Source organism: Rhinolophus hipposideros (assembly GCF_964194185.1).
Source record: "Rhinolophus hipposideros genome assembly, chromosome: 6".
Lineage (NCBI taxonomy): Eukaryota > Metazoa > Chordata > Mammalia > Chiroptera > Rhinolophidae > Rhinolophus > Rhinolophus hipposideros.
This window is the reverse complement of record NC_138052.1, coordinates 9,882,925-9,898,472: the sequence shown is the minus strand read 5'-3', so window position 1 is coordinate 9,898,472 and position 15,548 is coordinate 9,882,925. Positions and strand designations below refer to the sequence as shown.

The following is a 15,548-nucleotide window of genomic DNA, read 5'->3' as shown; positions in this document are numbered from 1 at the left end:
TCTAATCTTCACCTTTCTCTATTCTTCTACCATTTTGTCTATGTGATCTTCTTCCTGGAATATTTCCTTGACATTATCTGTTAGGTTTTCTAATGACTGTTCTGTCATCATACATTTAATTTCCAAACAGCCTTTCTTATTCTCTGATGATTCCTTTTGCATAGCATTCCCTTCTCTATACTTCCTCTTCTTGGCTCCAGCATCCTTTTTACAGAACTGTATTTCAGGATGTTAGTTGTAGTCGTGTGTTTTAAGTTTTTCGTCCTCTCTGCATGGTCCCTCTAAGTTCTCTCCTATTTGTTCGCTTCCATGCTGGAGGCCTTCCTCAATGTCACACTTAAGCTTGAGGCATGAAAGTGGCCCTTGGAACCACCGTGGGCCTGAACCATTTGTTGACTGGTAGCATTCACTATAAAGTAATCAGGCTGCAAGGGGCCCCACAATCAGGGTCTATGGGGTGTTTCTCCTCCACGTCTGGGCCCTTTCCAGGGTGCTGCCGGCCAACCGGACAGCTTCTCATCGATGCCCCCCAAAGCACTGAGGCATTTAGGTTGTTTTGTTCCCTACATGGCCACCACTACTTCATTCAATTCCCATTTCCCAAAGACTTCTTGGAACTTCTGCTTCCTTATTGTCTCTTGTTCTCTTTGACTTTGTAAGTTTAAACTCTTCTGATTCCTTTGCTATCATCTTTAGGCATCCCCACGGGCAGAGTAGGTACACACACGTGGTTAATCTGACATTTTAAATTGGATGTCCTGTTGTGACATGATGAGACATTTATATGTTGGTTTTTGTCCCTGGTTCCTGGCACAGTGCTCCTAGAACCCTTGTAATCTCCTGTGTGTTGGGGTGAGAGGAGCATCTTTCCCTATAACATTTGGTCTTAGTCCCCATCTCCTGAGACCAGAGCTTCTAAGACCCTTGGAACCTCCAAAGTGGTGATAAGTGATTTTTTTTTATGTGCTAATAAGGTGACTAGTGGCTGGGGACCCCTAGATAGCTTCAGGTTGGGGGCTGGTCACGAGAAAAACCAACCATATGGTTACAGTGTTGGGACTTTCAGTTCCACCCTCCGACCCCTACAGAGCAGAGAGAGGCTGGAAACTAAATAATCAACAATGGGCAACGATTTTGTCAGTCATGCTTGTGTGATGGAAACTCCATAAATGCCTCAAACAACAGAGTTCAGAGTTTCCAAGTTGGACAATACATCGAGGGAGGGGGTACATCCAGAAAAGGGCATGAGAACTCCATTCGCCCTCTTCATAGCCCTATAACATCTCTCCCTGAGATATAACCTTGATTATAAACCAGTAATAGTAAGAAACACACTTTCCTGAGTTCTGTGAGCCATTCTAGCAAATTATCAAACCCAAGGACGGACTCGTGGGAACCCCCAATTTACAGCCAGTCAGTCAAAAAGGGGGGGTGGCCCAGACTTGCAGTTGGTGTCTGATGTAGGAGCAGTCTTATGGGATGGAGTCCTTACCTGTGAGGCAGTTAGTGTCAGAATTGACTTGAATTGGAAGACACCTAGCTAGTGTCTGCAGAGTTGAAGAATTGGTTGTCACTGTGAGGAAAAGCCCCATATATTTGGTGTTGTAAGTGAAGTGTTTTGAGCAGAAAATACCAAAGTAGCTGGTACTAAGAATAGGGTGCTATTTGGTAGTAAAAATAGCACACCTCAGACCTAAGTACATTGAAAAATATGTATTCCCCATAAATTTAATAAGGGATTGTGAGAAAAAAATTTACTAAATAGTGCTTTTATTATTTATATTAACCAAAAAAACCTATACATCATATATACTTCCCTTGCTAGTTTCAGAGATTTGAGTCCAAGCCATCTTTACATCCAGAGTTTTAAATATATTGCTAAAATCATGCCAAAGTTCTGTTTTTAAAATACTTGGACCACAGATTTTTTTTCATATAACTTTTGTCTTTTTCAGGAATTTTAAGTTGACTTTCTTTTTTCTTGTTGATCACAAAATTGGTAGGCCTTAATTACATATCACTGCATCAATTATGCGTCATAGTTGTACCCCAGGTTCTGAATAGAACAACACTGTGTCATATTGACAACTAGCTTCTCCGGGATTTGCCTCTGGGAGCCCTTTGACTTTCTAAACTAAATTCTTTTTGGTCTGTTGCAGAACTATGGAACTGCTATCTGTCCCTGGTCATGCTGGGTAAATTCCACTTTTTTGTGTCCAATATTTTAGATTCAGTTTTGGTTTTGCTAGGGTATAACCTACAGTATTTTTTATTTATTTATTTTTTATTTTTATTTTAGAAAAGACACTTAAGTTGTAACTTCTCCAAGATGTTGCACGTCTATTAGTATCTCTGTAGGGCATGTCACCCTTTGTGTCTCACTCAACACCTAGTCATGGCTGGCCCACTATAGTGAACAAATTCATAAAAAGTTCCATCTCACTGATGAGACCAAGGGAAAAAAACCTCACCAAATTTGGGACACCCTGCTTTCCTCTCTTGGATATTTGGTATTGGAATAGGGAGTAAGGTCAATCCCTTCCATTCCTAGAGCATGTAAGCTTAGAAGCTATGGGGTAATCATATTCCATCCTTTAAAAGGCAACAGAAAAATCTAGTCTGCAGAGAGACAGTAATGAAGTGAACCCCAAAATAAGAGGGGGAAAATGTCAAAAGAGAGTTATATAAGCTATTTTAGAGTTTTATTTTTGGACTTTTAAATCTGAAAAGGTAAAATCTGAGAGGAGGTATAATAATGCCTTATTGAATTCTGAAGAAGATTAAGAGAATCAACATCACTTTGCTGATCACACTTTATAATTACTTGCCTGCCAACTTGAGACTGGAAATAAATAGTTTCAAGGAGGAAAAAAAAGGAAATACGAGTCTAGTTTATACAATGAAAAATAAGAAGAGGGAACTCATTATCATACAACCAGTTCAAAACACATTTCAGCAAACGTTTATTGGGCACCTACTATATGCCCAGCAATCTGCTCATCGCTGGGGACATGAAGGTAAAAGGGTCACAGCTCATGCCCTTGAAGTTCATGGTCTCTAAAGGGGTCCACGCGGGGCAACGGCCAGAATGCATAGTGAAGGAAGTGGCCAGATGATAATGGACCAAAAGTGACAGCAGGGTCGTCCCAGGAGATGGCTCCGCCATTTAGGCAAGAAACGAGGAAGAATTGTTGTAACCAGAGCAGCAACACCCTATAAAGAGGAGGGCTCAGGTGTGACAGTGTATAGACAGATTCTGCAAGAGCAGGAGGTGGCCTAAGTATGGGGTGAGGGCACGGGGCAGTGTGGCTCCCAGGAGTCTGCTTTGGGTGCTTTGATAGTTTAAAGAACAAGAAAAACAAGGAAAAGAGACATAGGCTTGGGAGTTTTGGTTAAGGAAGCTTGGATTTATAACAAGTAGGACTGCCAAGGGAGAACACATGGTAAGAGAGAGCAGAGGAGAGGAAGGGCCAAAGAGGAAGAGCCTAAGGAGTGATCCCTACAGGTTCAGAAGACGGAGCTCCAGGGGGAACAGCACGAGGCACAGGATGGAAACCAGGAGACTACAAAAAGAAGCCCAGGGAAGGGAGAGAAGAAAGAAGGGAGTGTCCTGGCACTGAATATCTCCGACAGGCCTGGCCCCATGCCTCACTTTGCCTAGGACAGACTGGGTGTATGCCTTCTGTCTCAATGTCATTATTCATAATGTCTCATCTGTCTCATAAATCACGTGGTCACCATAGGCAGGACCACGACTGAAAAGTTTGCAGCGAATGTGGCAAAATGAAGGCCACTGCTGAGACTGATTTCAATGGGTAGTGTGGAAGGAGCCAGATTGCAGTGGGCTGAGAAATGAGTGCATGTGGGGGCAATGATCCTGGATGCTTTTTCCAAGAAGCTGGCCATCAGGGGGCAGAGGTGGAACTGGCTAGAAGGGCCCAGAGCTCTTTACCGCCTGGGTTGGACAGACTTAGGCAAGTTGATCAGCTGATGGAAAAAGCCAGTCCAAAGAAATGTGAAGGTTGGGCACAGAGGCTGCATTGTGTCATCTCAGAGGCCATTAAGATGGTGGTAGCAGGATCAGCTCTGGTGTAGAGACTGGCCGCAGGGAGGAGTACAGCCTCTGTTTTACTTGGATGGTATTATGGACTGAATGTTTCTGTCTCCCCAAAACTTGTATGTTGAATCCCTAACCCCACTATGGCTGTATTTGGAGAGGGGCCTGTAAGGAGGTAATTTAACTTAAGGTTCAATGAGGTCATAAGGGTGGGGCCCTGATTTGATAGGATTCCTTATAAGAAGAGACACCAGAAAACTCGCTGTCTGTCTGCACCTGCTCGGAGGAAAGGCCACATGAGGACCAATCAGCCTCTGCAAGCCAGGAAGAGGGCTCTCACTAGGACCCAACGCTGCTGGCCCTTAATCTTGGACTTCTATTCTCCAGAAATGGGAGAAAATAGATGTTGTTTCAGCCCCCCAGTCTGCAGTGTTTTGTTATGGCAACCCGAGACAACTGAGCAGACAGGAAGGAAGAGAACAGGAGGGCATCATTTAGACACACCTATAAGATGTTGGTGAGAAGAAATTCATCCAGGTAGTGTTGACTCTCAGGAAGTGGGAGGCAAGCCCGTGTGGTGAAAATGAAGAGGAGGTGGTAAGGTGAGGAATTTGAAAAGATGGTGCACATCAGGGAGAGCCTCTGAGAGTCAGGGGTGAGAAAATGGATGTTGGGCATGTGGGGATTCTGGAGAAGACTCTGGAAAACTCAGGAATCCTGGCAGTACGATGGGCTGGGACCACAGGAGACGATCAACCAGGGACGTCTTTTCCCTACATGCCCCTTGTAATCTGTCAGACACAGAATGGTGAGGCTGGGTGGGTCCCAGGACATTCTCACTTGTCCACAAGTACACTGAGCAGCCCTCTGTTTGTAATGTAAGCAAGTTGATAGGATCTGGGTGTTGTGGGTTTTACCTTGGGTTGCAGGTTGTCCCAGAGCCTGAGTGAAGGTCAGTGGTGATAAACCTCAGTTTGCTAAGGGCAAGGAAGCAGGGACCAAATCAGGGGCCACTGGATGGGGCTCTAGTGGTGGAGCTCTAACCCTGGATATTAAATCTGGGCTTTCAACAGGAGCACCCGGAAGAGAGCGATGTCTTCCCTTGGTGTGCGAGGTAACAACAGGATGGGGAAAATGGGGACCGGGTGGAGAGAGGGACGCTCAGTGGGAACACCAAAAAGGTAACACCAAAGCCAAGAGGACTCCCTTAAACAGTCTGGAAGTGTACTTCCTGTTTGTTTGATTCTGTGACTCCAAGCTTATCAATAAAATACATTGGCTGTTTTATAAACAATTAGATATGTTTTGTGTTTTACAAAGCAATTAGATTAAACTGAAATTAATGTTATTTTGAGATTTGGGAGAGAATTTTATGACAGCCCTTTGGGGACCAGAAACCAGAGCAGGCCTCACGATGGGAAAGGTGCATGTGCTGGTTAAGAAGAACTGGGTTTGAATCACATGCCACCGTGTCCTCCTGGGTGATCTGAGCAAATGGCTTCTGTGTCCTCATCTGCACAATGAGGGCTACTGATTGTTGATGTGAGAATTAAATCAGTCTGGGAAGGGCTTAGCAGACTTTCTGGTGTGAAGGTGCTCAATAAGGGGAAACTTTAAAATCATCATTTCCATTAATATTAGGGATGGTAAAATTTTCAAGATAAATCCACAAGCACTTCCTCAGAAAATTAGAAAGTGGTTGTTCAGGTATAAAAGAAAATCCCAGTGACCCTCCTCTGAAGAATTATCAATAGCCAGCTCCTCACATGACCTTTTGCAGGCCTTCCTACAATTCTGCTCAGAGCCGCCAAAGAGCCTGTCAGCCTCTGAATCAGATGCACCACGGGAAGGGGCAGGGACCACCATGTGCTGGAAACTTCAGTGTACAGACCCCATACTTTTTTATGTTTCTGAGCCGTCAACTGGGGAGGCATGGAGAAAGGAGGGGTAAAGTGGGAAAGGAGGGTGAAAAAGATCAAGGAAGTTATTCCCCACAGAAGTCTTTTTATGTGGCTTGAAAATGTTTCGTCATGTACACTTGCTTTCATCCTCCGACTCAGATTCCCTGCCACCAACCCCACTGCCCTGCGTCCAGCATGCAATTAACACCTATTATTAGCCCTGTTAATTCATCTCCCCTGAAACATGACAACCTTCAGGCAGTGGTTCTCAACCAGGGGCATTTTTGCCCTCTTTGCCTCCCATAGGACATTTGACAATGTCCTCCCAGAGGACATTTGACAATGTCCGAAGACATTTCTGTTGTCACGACTTAGAGAGATGCTTCTAGAGGGTAGAGGCCAGGGATGCCGCTGGATATCATACAATGCACAGGACATACAACAAAGAATTACCCATCTCCGCTCTCTGCACTCTGTCCCTGTTATCCCCTCCCCATTACTTCTTCCCTGCCAGGGGAAGACATAGCTCTCTTCTTGGCACTGCTTGTTGAAAGCCCAGATTTAATATCCAAGATTATAGTGTCAAAGTTAAGAAACAGTGATTGAAGGAAAAAGCAGCCCCACACATCCCACTTAACTCACTGAGATTATCAAGTTGGCAGTTTGCCAGATGCCCTGGATTAAAAAGCCCTACCTTGAATGACTAATTCTCCTTTGATTGACACACTTATGCACAATTTTTAAAGCAATCATTGCTTTCAAGCTGTCGTTCTTCCCTGCTTGTTGCTATATAAAATTGCCACTGCTTGACAGTTGCTATGGATATCATCACCGTGTCACTCGTTCATTTATTCATTCATTCAACCAATATATACTCCTTGCGCTCCCTCTTATACTGTGATGGGCTCCAGGGATAAAGGATGAAAGCGACTAAGTCTCAATGCTCAAGCTTGAAGTGCGTGTATTTGGGAGGAGGGGAGGACAGGTGTACTGGTGAATAACTGCAATATTCTTCCAGGTAAAAGTGCTTATGCAATACACGGGCGTGGGGTAGCAAGGGGAGGTGTGATCAGGGTTTCCTACGGCAATCTGAGAACACTGCCCCTATCAGCCATCATCACTTTTTGGCTTCCACTTGCAAGGTACCCTCCTGGCATCTCCCTGTATGGAAAGGCAGTGAGGGTGGGGGGTAGTAACAAAGAATTTGGCCTTAATGACTCCTCATTAGGAAGAAGCCTGTGATCTTCCTCAAGAGAGCCCCAAATGAATAAACAGTTGTTTGAATACCCTTAAATTTCAAAATCAAATGTCTGACCACTCAATCACACAGAAGGAAAACAGGGTTTCATAGGCTGGGAAATAACACCAATCAAATTAGGTCAGTTCCACTCCTATTTATTAAAGGAGTTCTCTGCCAAGAAATGTGAGACCTCAGGTCTGGTTAAGCCCATAAAATAATCAGAGGAGCAAGACTTATGCACAGAAAACTATCTGGCAATAATACAAGGTAGTACATGAGTGTATGAAAGTGACATGCAAAGAAAGACAAGTGATGTAATTAGCAGAGCTCTGGGTCATTGGGAATCAAGAGATCTGGGTTCTAGTCCCAGCTCTACCACTAACCTGCAGATATGGGGCAGGTCCCGTCTCCCTGTGGTCTCAGTTTGCTCGTCTGTAAAATGAGGGAATTGGACCAGAGCATATAACAAAGCAACCTCCCGAGACACACCGAAGGCTTGAACCAAGCAAAGTTTCTTATTTTCCCCTCTGCTCCTTCCTGAGATAACATGGGGGAGATTAAAATACAGGCTGAACCTCAGTCCCGAAGTCCACTGCCTGTTAATTTCTCTGGACAACCTCAGGGTTACTACAAATACTTAAGGAGCCTGGAGGATATCAAAGAAAGAACTATCCCCTCTCCCATCCCTGGGCACTGAATAACAACACACCTCTAAGCTGTATTTGGTTTTGATTTTTCTCCAATGCCTCGGTGGCTTTTCCCCAAATTAGGAGTTCGGACTAATGAGGGGGTGCTTTTGTTCTAGCACCTTTCTTCACCAGCACTGAGGAGAAGAAGCTCCAAGGTTACAAGGGAATTTGGGAACAAGAGCCCCAAATTCCACTCTTCCAAACTACTGCTGCTGGAATGTTATGGACTTGCCAGAAAGATGGGCGTCTCCTGAGTGCCAACACTCCCATCAGCTCGGGGAGCTGAGGTTTTTCTTAGGATCAAGCAAAAGAGGATTACAGTGGGGCAAGGTCACTGGACACCAGGAAGGACTTGCTCAGGACAGAGACTGGAGACACAAAATTGGGTTCCCAAGAGCTTTCCCTGGGGAATTTTTTGGGACAGACTGGGGGGGGGGGCAGTTTGGAATGTTGATGGAAAGTAGTAGTTCTGGAATCTACACCTACCCACTCTCCATCCCCCACTCCATCCCCATTCCTTCCATCCAGCCCATCTGGGTGCAGCCACTTCACAAATCCCACAGGGAGAGGCCTGCAGATTCCCAGGAGTTTTTCAGGGAAAGGAAAACAAGCCATGGCCATCTACTCCACCGCCTTCTCTTTTCTCCTCCAGCTTCTCCCTGGAGCTGGTTTGTGGAGACCAGAGGCTCTCAGGAGTCCCTGGGCACGTAGACGTTATGGAGCCAAATTCCACAGAAGAGGAGGGGTGGGGGGAGCTGCACACGGTCCCATCACAGGCCCGGAAGCTCGGGGCTGAGCTTTCTGAGGTTTTCCCACCTGCAGGCCCTGAGTGTGAATGTCAAGGCTTTGGGGCAGACGGATGTGGGTTCCAATTGTCTTTTGGGGGGGGGCAAGATTTTTGGTCTTTCTGAGTGTCGGTTTCCTTGTCTGTAAAGTGAGGGTGATAACATCAACCTTGTAGAGAGATTATGAAGTTTCAATGAATCCATGGAGGCAAAGTGCCCAGCACAGAACAGGCAGCGCCGAGGACGGCTGGAGAATTTCCGTCTAGGAGGGCCTTACGGTGGCAGCCTGGAGGAAGGGGTGGGATGGAAGCCCGGGGGTTCACCTTAGAGCTGCCCTGTCCGGCGCACACGTACTTATTTTGAGGGGAGGGGAGGAGGCCCTCCGGAGAGAAGCTGATAGAGATTGTTGGAGCGGGGGACGGGGGAAGGATCCGCGCGCCTCGGTGGAAGACCTGGGGGTCCCCCGCCACCCAACTCCGTGTGAACGCGGAGGGGCCCTGTGCCCGCGGAGGGGCGCGGTACTCACGGTGTGCGCCGCGCCGGCGAGCAGCAACAGCAGCGACAGCAGCCCCGGCGGCGGCCGCGGGCGAGGGCGCATGGTGCCGGCGCGCTCCCGGCGGCGCCCCGACGGCCGCCCGCCCGTGCTCACCGCCGGCTCCGGAGCTCAGCGCCCCCCGCAGGGTCGCAGGGGCCGGCCCGCCGCCGCGCCGGGAGGAGCCATGATTGGGCCAGGCAACCGCGGCTACCCCGGCACTGCGCCTCCTCGGAAAAGGTGGCCGCACGCTACGCCGCCCGGCCCATTGATAAGGACGCGGCGCTGCCCGCGCTCCTCCGCCCAGCCGGACTGACGGGCTGGGGACCCGCGGGCAGGCTGGCAGGGGGGGGGCAGGGAGGGCGCGGGGGCCTGGATCCGGCTCCCGCAGCCTCGGCCCGGGAGCGAGGAGACCAGGAGAGGGCACGCTGGCTTAGCCTTCGACGCGGCAACACCCCGAGTCCAGGGAGCGCACTCAGCCCTGCCACAACCTTGCTGCGCGCGGATGGACAGCCCAGGTCACCTTTGTGAACCTCAGTGCTCTCCTCCCTCACCGTACATCTAACACCCGCCTTCGGGATGAAAGAAGATTGCGCTAGTACTGCCCTGTGACAGCGGGAGCTCTGTCAATGCCTGTTGCATCTATTCTGCCGGGCAGTTACCTTGCACTTGATTTCCAATTTTCACTTTATTTTTCTTCACGGTTAAAGTTATGCTGGCTCATTCTGGAAAGTTTCACTTCCATGAGCACCATCACCCGGGAAGCCTTTCACCATCAGGTGGACCAAGGAGGACCATCTGGTCCACCCGGGGCTGACTCGCCCTTAGGTTTCATGCTTCCTGGCCTCACTGGAGGCTGTTTAAACATTAGGCAGATATTCCCAGTAGCCTGCTCAATCTGAGCCTGAGTGCTTAGATTTCCTGGAGGATGGCATTTGGCCTTTCAGTGCAAGGTACCCGCACACGGCTTTTGTACACTCAATATTTTCTTCCTCTGCACTGGTGCCCACTCCCTTTCCACTTGCCTCTCCTTCTACCTTGACCTTTCCCCAGGCATTTTAAATACATCAGCTCATTAAACTCCCCCCAAATCTGAAGGTGATATACTGGTTTGACAGAAGAGATCATTGAGAGTGGAGGAAGATCAATGAGCCATCCAGGCACACGCAACTCAGCATGTCAGATGGGAAAGCCCGGCTCTGCACACCATGGCTGACTCTGATTCTCTGTGAATGACCTCTGGTCAGATTGCTAACCGGCTGTTAAAGTAAGATGCTGTAGTCCTCAGCAGCCTTCCTACCCGAAGAGGCGAGGTGAGATTCATAAACCACCGCAGAAATAAAAGGGGGGAAATGCTTTCTGCTCTCAGGTCAGCAGTCAATGTTCAGTACATGTCAATCTAAAGTTTACATAACCACCAACTCACTTTTAGGAACTTTCACTATAGAAATACTCACCCAAGGACCCGATGAAAGAAGCGCAAGGATGTCTGTGAACGCACCGTCGTAGCAGCGGAAAACGGGAGATAATGTGATGGAAGGGAAACACTTAGCCCCACGCTTGACGTTACCTTTCTTGTGAAAAGTAACCATGAGTATACTACTTCTGGCTTCTCTCTACCCACCTCAGTCATGTCCCTCCCCCCAACACACACACGTGCGTGCATGCATGCAAGCGCGTGCACACGTGTGCTGAGCTCTACATGATTAATGCGTTTGGGATAAGAACTGGCATGAGATTCTGCCCCCCAACTCTCCCCTTCCTTTCACAGCACCCCCACCTGCAGAGAGCCTGAAACTGAGTTGCCCTGGGCCAGGCTGTCGTTGGTGGTCAAGGCTCTGCCTGTATTTATCCAGTATCACCAGTGATAGGGTGGTGGCCTATCTAATTTTGGGGTTCACTGTTAGAAAACCCACTTTCCCACAAATATAAACCACATTCTCCAAGACCAATATTATCACTAATAAAAGTGACATCGGGGCGGCCAGTTGGCTCAGTTGGTGAGAGTGCAGTGCTTATAGTACCCAGGTCACCGGTTCGATTCCCACATGGGCCAGTGAGCTGCGCCCTCCACAACTAGATTGAAATCAACAACTTGACTTGGAGCTGACGGATACTGGAAAAACACTGTTCCGCAGTATTCCCCAATAAAAATTAAAAAAAAAAAGTGACATTGGTCATGTCTGTTTTAATCTTATTTCTCAATTGGTTCAAGATTTAGACTGGAAAGAATAATGTCACTTGCCCCAATTAAACTCCAACACCCTAAATGTGCATCAGAAAGTTTTTGAGTTAAGGACTTGCAATTTTTACTGTATAGATTTCCTGTTGCTTGGATATTTTCTGTAACTACTGTATATTATTTTTTTGATGGAAAGAAATAAAAAGAAAACAATATAAAAATGCAACCTCTGTTCTCTACCAGAACCTCATGATGTCCACTGAAAAAGCAAAACAACATTTGTTCTGGGTAATTCAATAAATTTCTGGCCTGTGGCAAGCCATTCGTTCTTCCTTAAATGGGAGGTATTTAAGAAAAGGGTCTGAAGTACTCTGTGAGAAGCCCTTAAAGCCATGTGTGCTGTTAGTGGCTTTGTAAACCACACTTGAGAAAACAATTTCATAACAGAGGTGGGAGGAAGAGATAGGGGCCAAACAACATTATGTAATACCTGCCATGTGTGAAGGAGTCTTGTAGGAATTTGTAGTGCGTTGTTAGATCCTCCAAGACTACATGAGAGAGAATTACTTTCCTTGACTAATAGGTTGGGAGCTTGAGGCTTGGAGAAGATAAGAACTGCCCTCCAACAACACAGCCAATAAGGGGCAGGGGCAGAATTTGAAATCAGGACTGAACCCAACGCACATGCCCTCTGCACTGTACTAGCATTCCTCTCATCCATGAAGATGACTTCCTAAACCCTGGGGCTTCCACAGTTCTTTTGCACACATCATCTCATCTGATCCACAAAACCAGCCTATGGGGTAGGTAGGACCAGCAGTCAGGGGCTGACAGGAGAGGGAGGAACCATTGCTCATGTGATTTAATTGAAGACAGTTTAATGAAAGGACTATGTGCAGAGGCGTGGGCAGGGTTAAGGGGACCAACAAGGGATGGTGAGTCACTAGGGATTAGCAACAATGGGCCTGACGAGTGACAAAGAGTCTCTCTTGACCAAACTTTAGTCAGTCTCCTCTGAGTTCTCTTCTTGATTAGGCCTCCAATGTGACCCTGACTGTCTTTGGCCTGCCTCACCCAGTCTCGGCAAGGATTCTGCCATCAGTTTTGTTAGAATGCCTCCTCTCTTGATCTTATTACCCTTGATATCGGATCAAGTTCCTCATCCCTCACCAAATCCTGTTGGTTCACCAAATCCTCGATCTCTCCTCTTTGTAATCTTCCATCCACTTACCCCTCACCCTGCTCCTTGGCTATAAATCCCCACTTGTGCCTGTCATATTCCAAGTGGAGTTTGATCCCTCTCTCCCCTATTGCAACAGTCTCGAATAAAGGCTTCCTCATCGTTTTTTAACAAGTGTCAGAATAATTTTGTCTTTAACAAGGGGTAAGGACAGAAAACAATGATCCCAGAAGCTGGCAAGAGCTGTCCTTGAAAGACAAGCCACTCTTAGGAACTTAACCATAGAGGAATGCAGCCACTGTCAAAACTGTGATAAATACTCTGCCCTCTCTCTTCTCCTGTCCACTGACCTCCTGGCAATGTCTTCCATTGGCTGAACTCAACCCAAAGCCAGAGACAGGCAGACAAATGAGGGCTGGGGGGAGGAAATGTCCATAGAGTTTAATCTCCTGGGTGGAGAAGGTAGAAAATTAATTTGTGAGGAATGTGGGAAAAGAAGAATAATCCCACTTGGAAATATCGTCAAAGCCATTTAACAGGTGTAGAAACTGACTTGATGAGGCAATAAATCAAGGTCATACAGCTAGGAGGTAGGATTGCTGGTACCGAAACGCAGGTGAGCTGTTTCCATCACTCTCATTCCCATTAGCCCCAAATCTAGCAATGGAAAACCAGCAATTATTTATTGTCATTTCACAGTTTGGGGATTGACTGGGCTCAGCCAGGCAGTTCGCATTTGGGGGTCTTTCACATGGCTGCAGGCAGACAGCAGCTGAGACCAGAGTTACCTCAAGATCTGCTCACTCAAATGTCTGGGGCTGAAACATCTGAGGGGCTCCTCAGCTGTCTCTTCCTCTTTGTGAGAAAGGATTTCCAACACCCCCCGCCCCCAGCTTCCAACATCCACCCTCCCTCTAGTGAACGTAGAAAGGTAGAAGGAAAAGGATTTTTCTTTCCCTACCAATCCCCTCAAAAATTAAATTTAAACATTTCCCTGTGCCAAAAAGAGATCTGTTTTCTTCTTCCTTTTCTTTTAGCATCTCCTTTAAAAAACTTCTCATTGTAAATCTTTTCCCTTTCTCTTTGAGATGCATGTAAATCTTTTAAAAAGCTAATTAAGCCTCTTGCCATTTTGCATCCCAGGAATGAAGACCTTGGAGTCATCTCTTTGAAATGTGAACACCAAGGAAAATGGTGCTCTGCTTCCCTGTCACTATGGGAGTTTAGCCCAGGCGCTTGGCTCTACGTTGTAATTTCCCACTTGTGGAAAGGATACGAGAAGTTCTATTTTTCCTTTGAATAAAGGCAATTAGCATGTGTGTATGATGGATTGTATCTGCCTGGCTATGTAAAAGGGTAAGATTTCTATTTGTCTTTGCAACCTCTCTTGTGGATTGCTGGTGATGGGCATCACCGTCTCGTTTAATGCTTATTCAATAACACTGATTCATTCGTTCCTTCATTTTGTGGAGAGGATTCATCTGGTTGGCAGGACATTTTATTTTTAATTACTTTTCCAACAAGAAATCATGTCATTTTTTTTTTTGCATTTTTCCAAAAGCAATAAACACTTGGAAAACTAATTAAGCACATTCATTCAATGAATATTTATGGAGTACCTACGCTGATCCAGGTGCTGTGAACCAGAATGATAGGGGCCTGGGGAAATTGCCCTTGGTAACCTCAGCCCCATTCATGAAGCCCAAGGGGCTAGATTGCACCCCTTCCCAGGAGGCCCAGAGAGATGACTGAGACTGATAGTCAAGACTTCAGAGGCTTTCATAACGACATATTTAACAAATCTATTGGTTGGCTGGAGTAAGCAACTTTGGAATGTATGGTGGATGACATTGCAACCTGATAAATGCTATGGGAGCATATACTAAGGGGCCAGACCAAACCTGGTGGGTATTAAGTTAAGTTATATTAGTACCCATTTTAGTAGGTAAAATACATTTGAATATTGACATTTCTTTAAGTTTCAACCTAATAAACATTTGTTGGTTGTGTCAGGCCAGATTTTATTCCCTCTTCTTCTGATACAAGAACCCCTTTGCCTTTCCCCAATCTCAGACCACATGGCTTGGGTGGGACTTTCCCCAACAGCAGCCCAGGAGTGAGCACATGACTCAGACCTGGGTGAAGAGAGTCATCCCTACCAATAATCACCATGATTGGTTCAGGGATGGTCACATGACTCAAGCTGGGCCAATAGGAATGGCATCAACAAGACTATGTTGGCACCATGCTCAAGTTAGGAGCAACATGGCAGCCTTTCCACAGCAGAGAAATCCTGTCTGAGAATGAAGCCAACATGGAGTGAAGAGAACCAAGAAACAGAGATAAAATCTTATTTTTTAATTAAAATTTATTGGGGTGACAATGGTTAGTAAAATTACATAGGGTTCAAGTGTACAATTCTGTAATACATCATCTGTATATCACATTGTGTGTTCACCACCCAGAGTCAGTGCTCCTTCCATCACCATATAGTTGATCCCCTTTATCCTCATCCAGCACTCTCCCGCTCCTCTTACCCTCTGGTAACCACTAAACTATTGTCTGTGAGGAGACAAAATCTTGACACCATCATCTGTCACCTAGATGTAGCTGTGACTGAAGCCTGTCACCATAGATGATAGATAGACATACAGATGATACGTTCTAAACTTTTTTTCCACTTTTGAATCCATTTCTGCCCCTTGTAAAAGAAAGAGCACTGACATACACGTAAGGAAGGCTTCCCAGGAAAGTAATATTTGAGCTGAAGGGGTTGGTTTGGGGTGGGAGGAGAGGAGAGCATTGGGGACGAGAGGAGTTGGCTATCACTGGGTGTCTGGGTCTAAGGCCTTCACCAAACGACTCCACCAATGAAATGAACTTGCTCTGCCCCTCAGCTGCTCAATAAACCAAACAAAAGGCTCTGTCCTTTCCTGAATGTGAGCTTTTCTGAGAACCAAGCTAATGTATTATTGATGAGCC

The 15,548-nt window shown here is 46.5% G+C and overlaps 1 protein-coding gene across 1 annotated transcript in view; it reads right to left on the bottom strand.

Annotated features, from left to right (window-relative positions):
* SCTR (secretin receptor) overlaps positions 1–9,358 on the bottom strand; it is a 71,450-nt gene extending 62,092 nt beyond the window's left edge. Inside the window, exon 1 of the mRNA XM_081051695.1 lies at positions 9,199–9,358. Coding sequence (XP_080907821.1) covers positions 9,199–9,270 — 72 coding nt within the window. The 5' untranslated portion in view covers positions 9,271–9,358. The remainder of the gene's footprint in view (positions 1–9,198) is intronic.
* Positions 9,359–15,548: the final 6,190 nt, after the last annotated feature.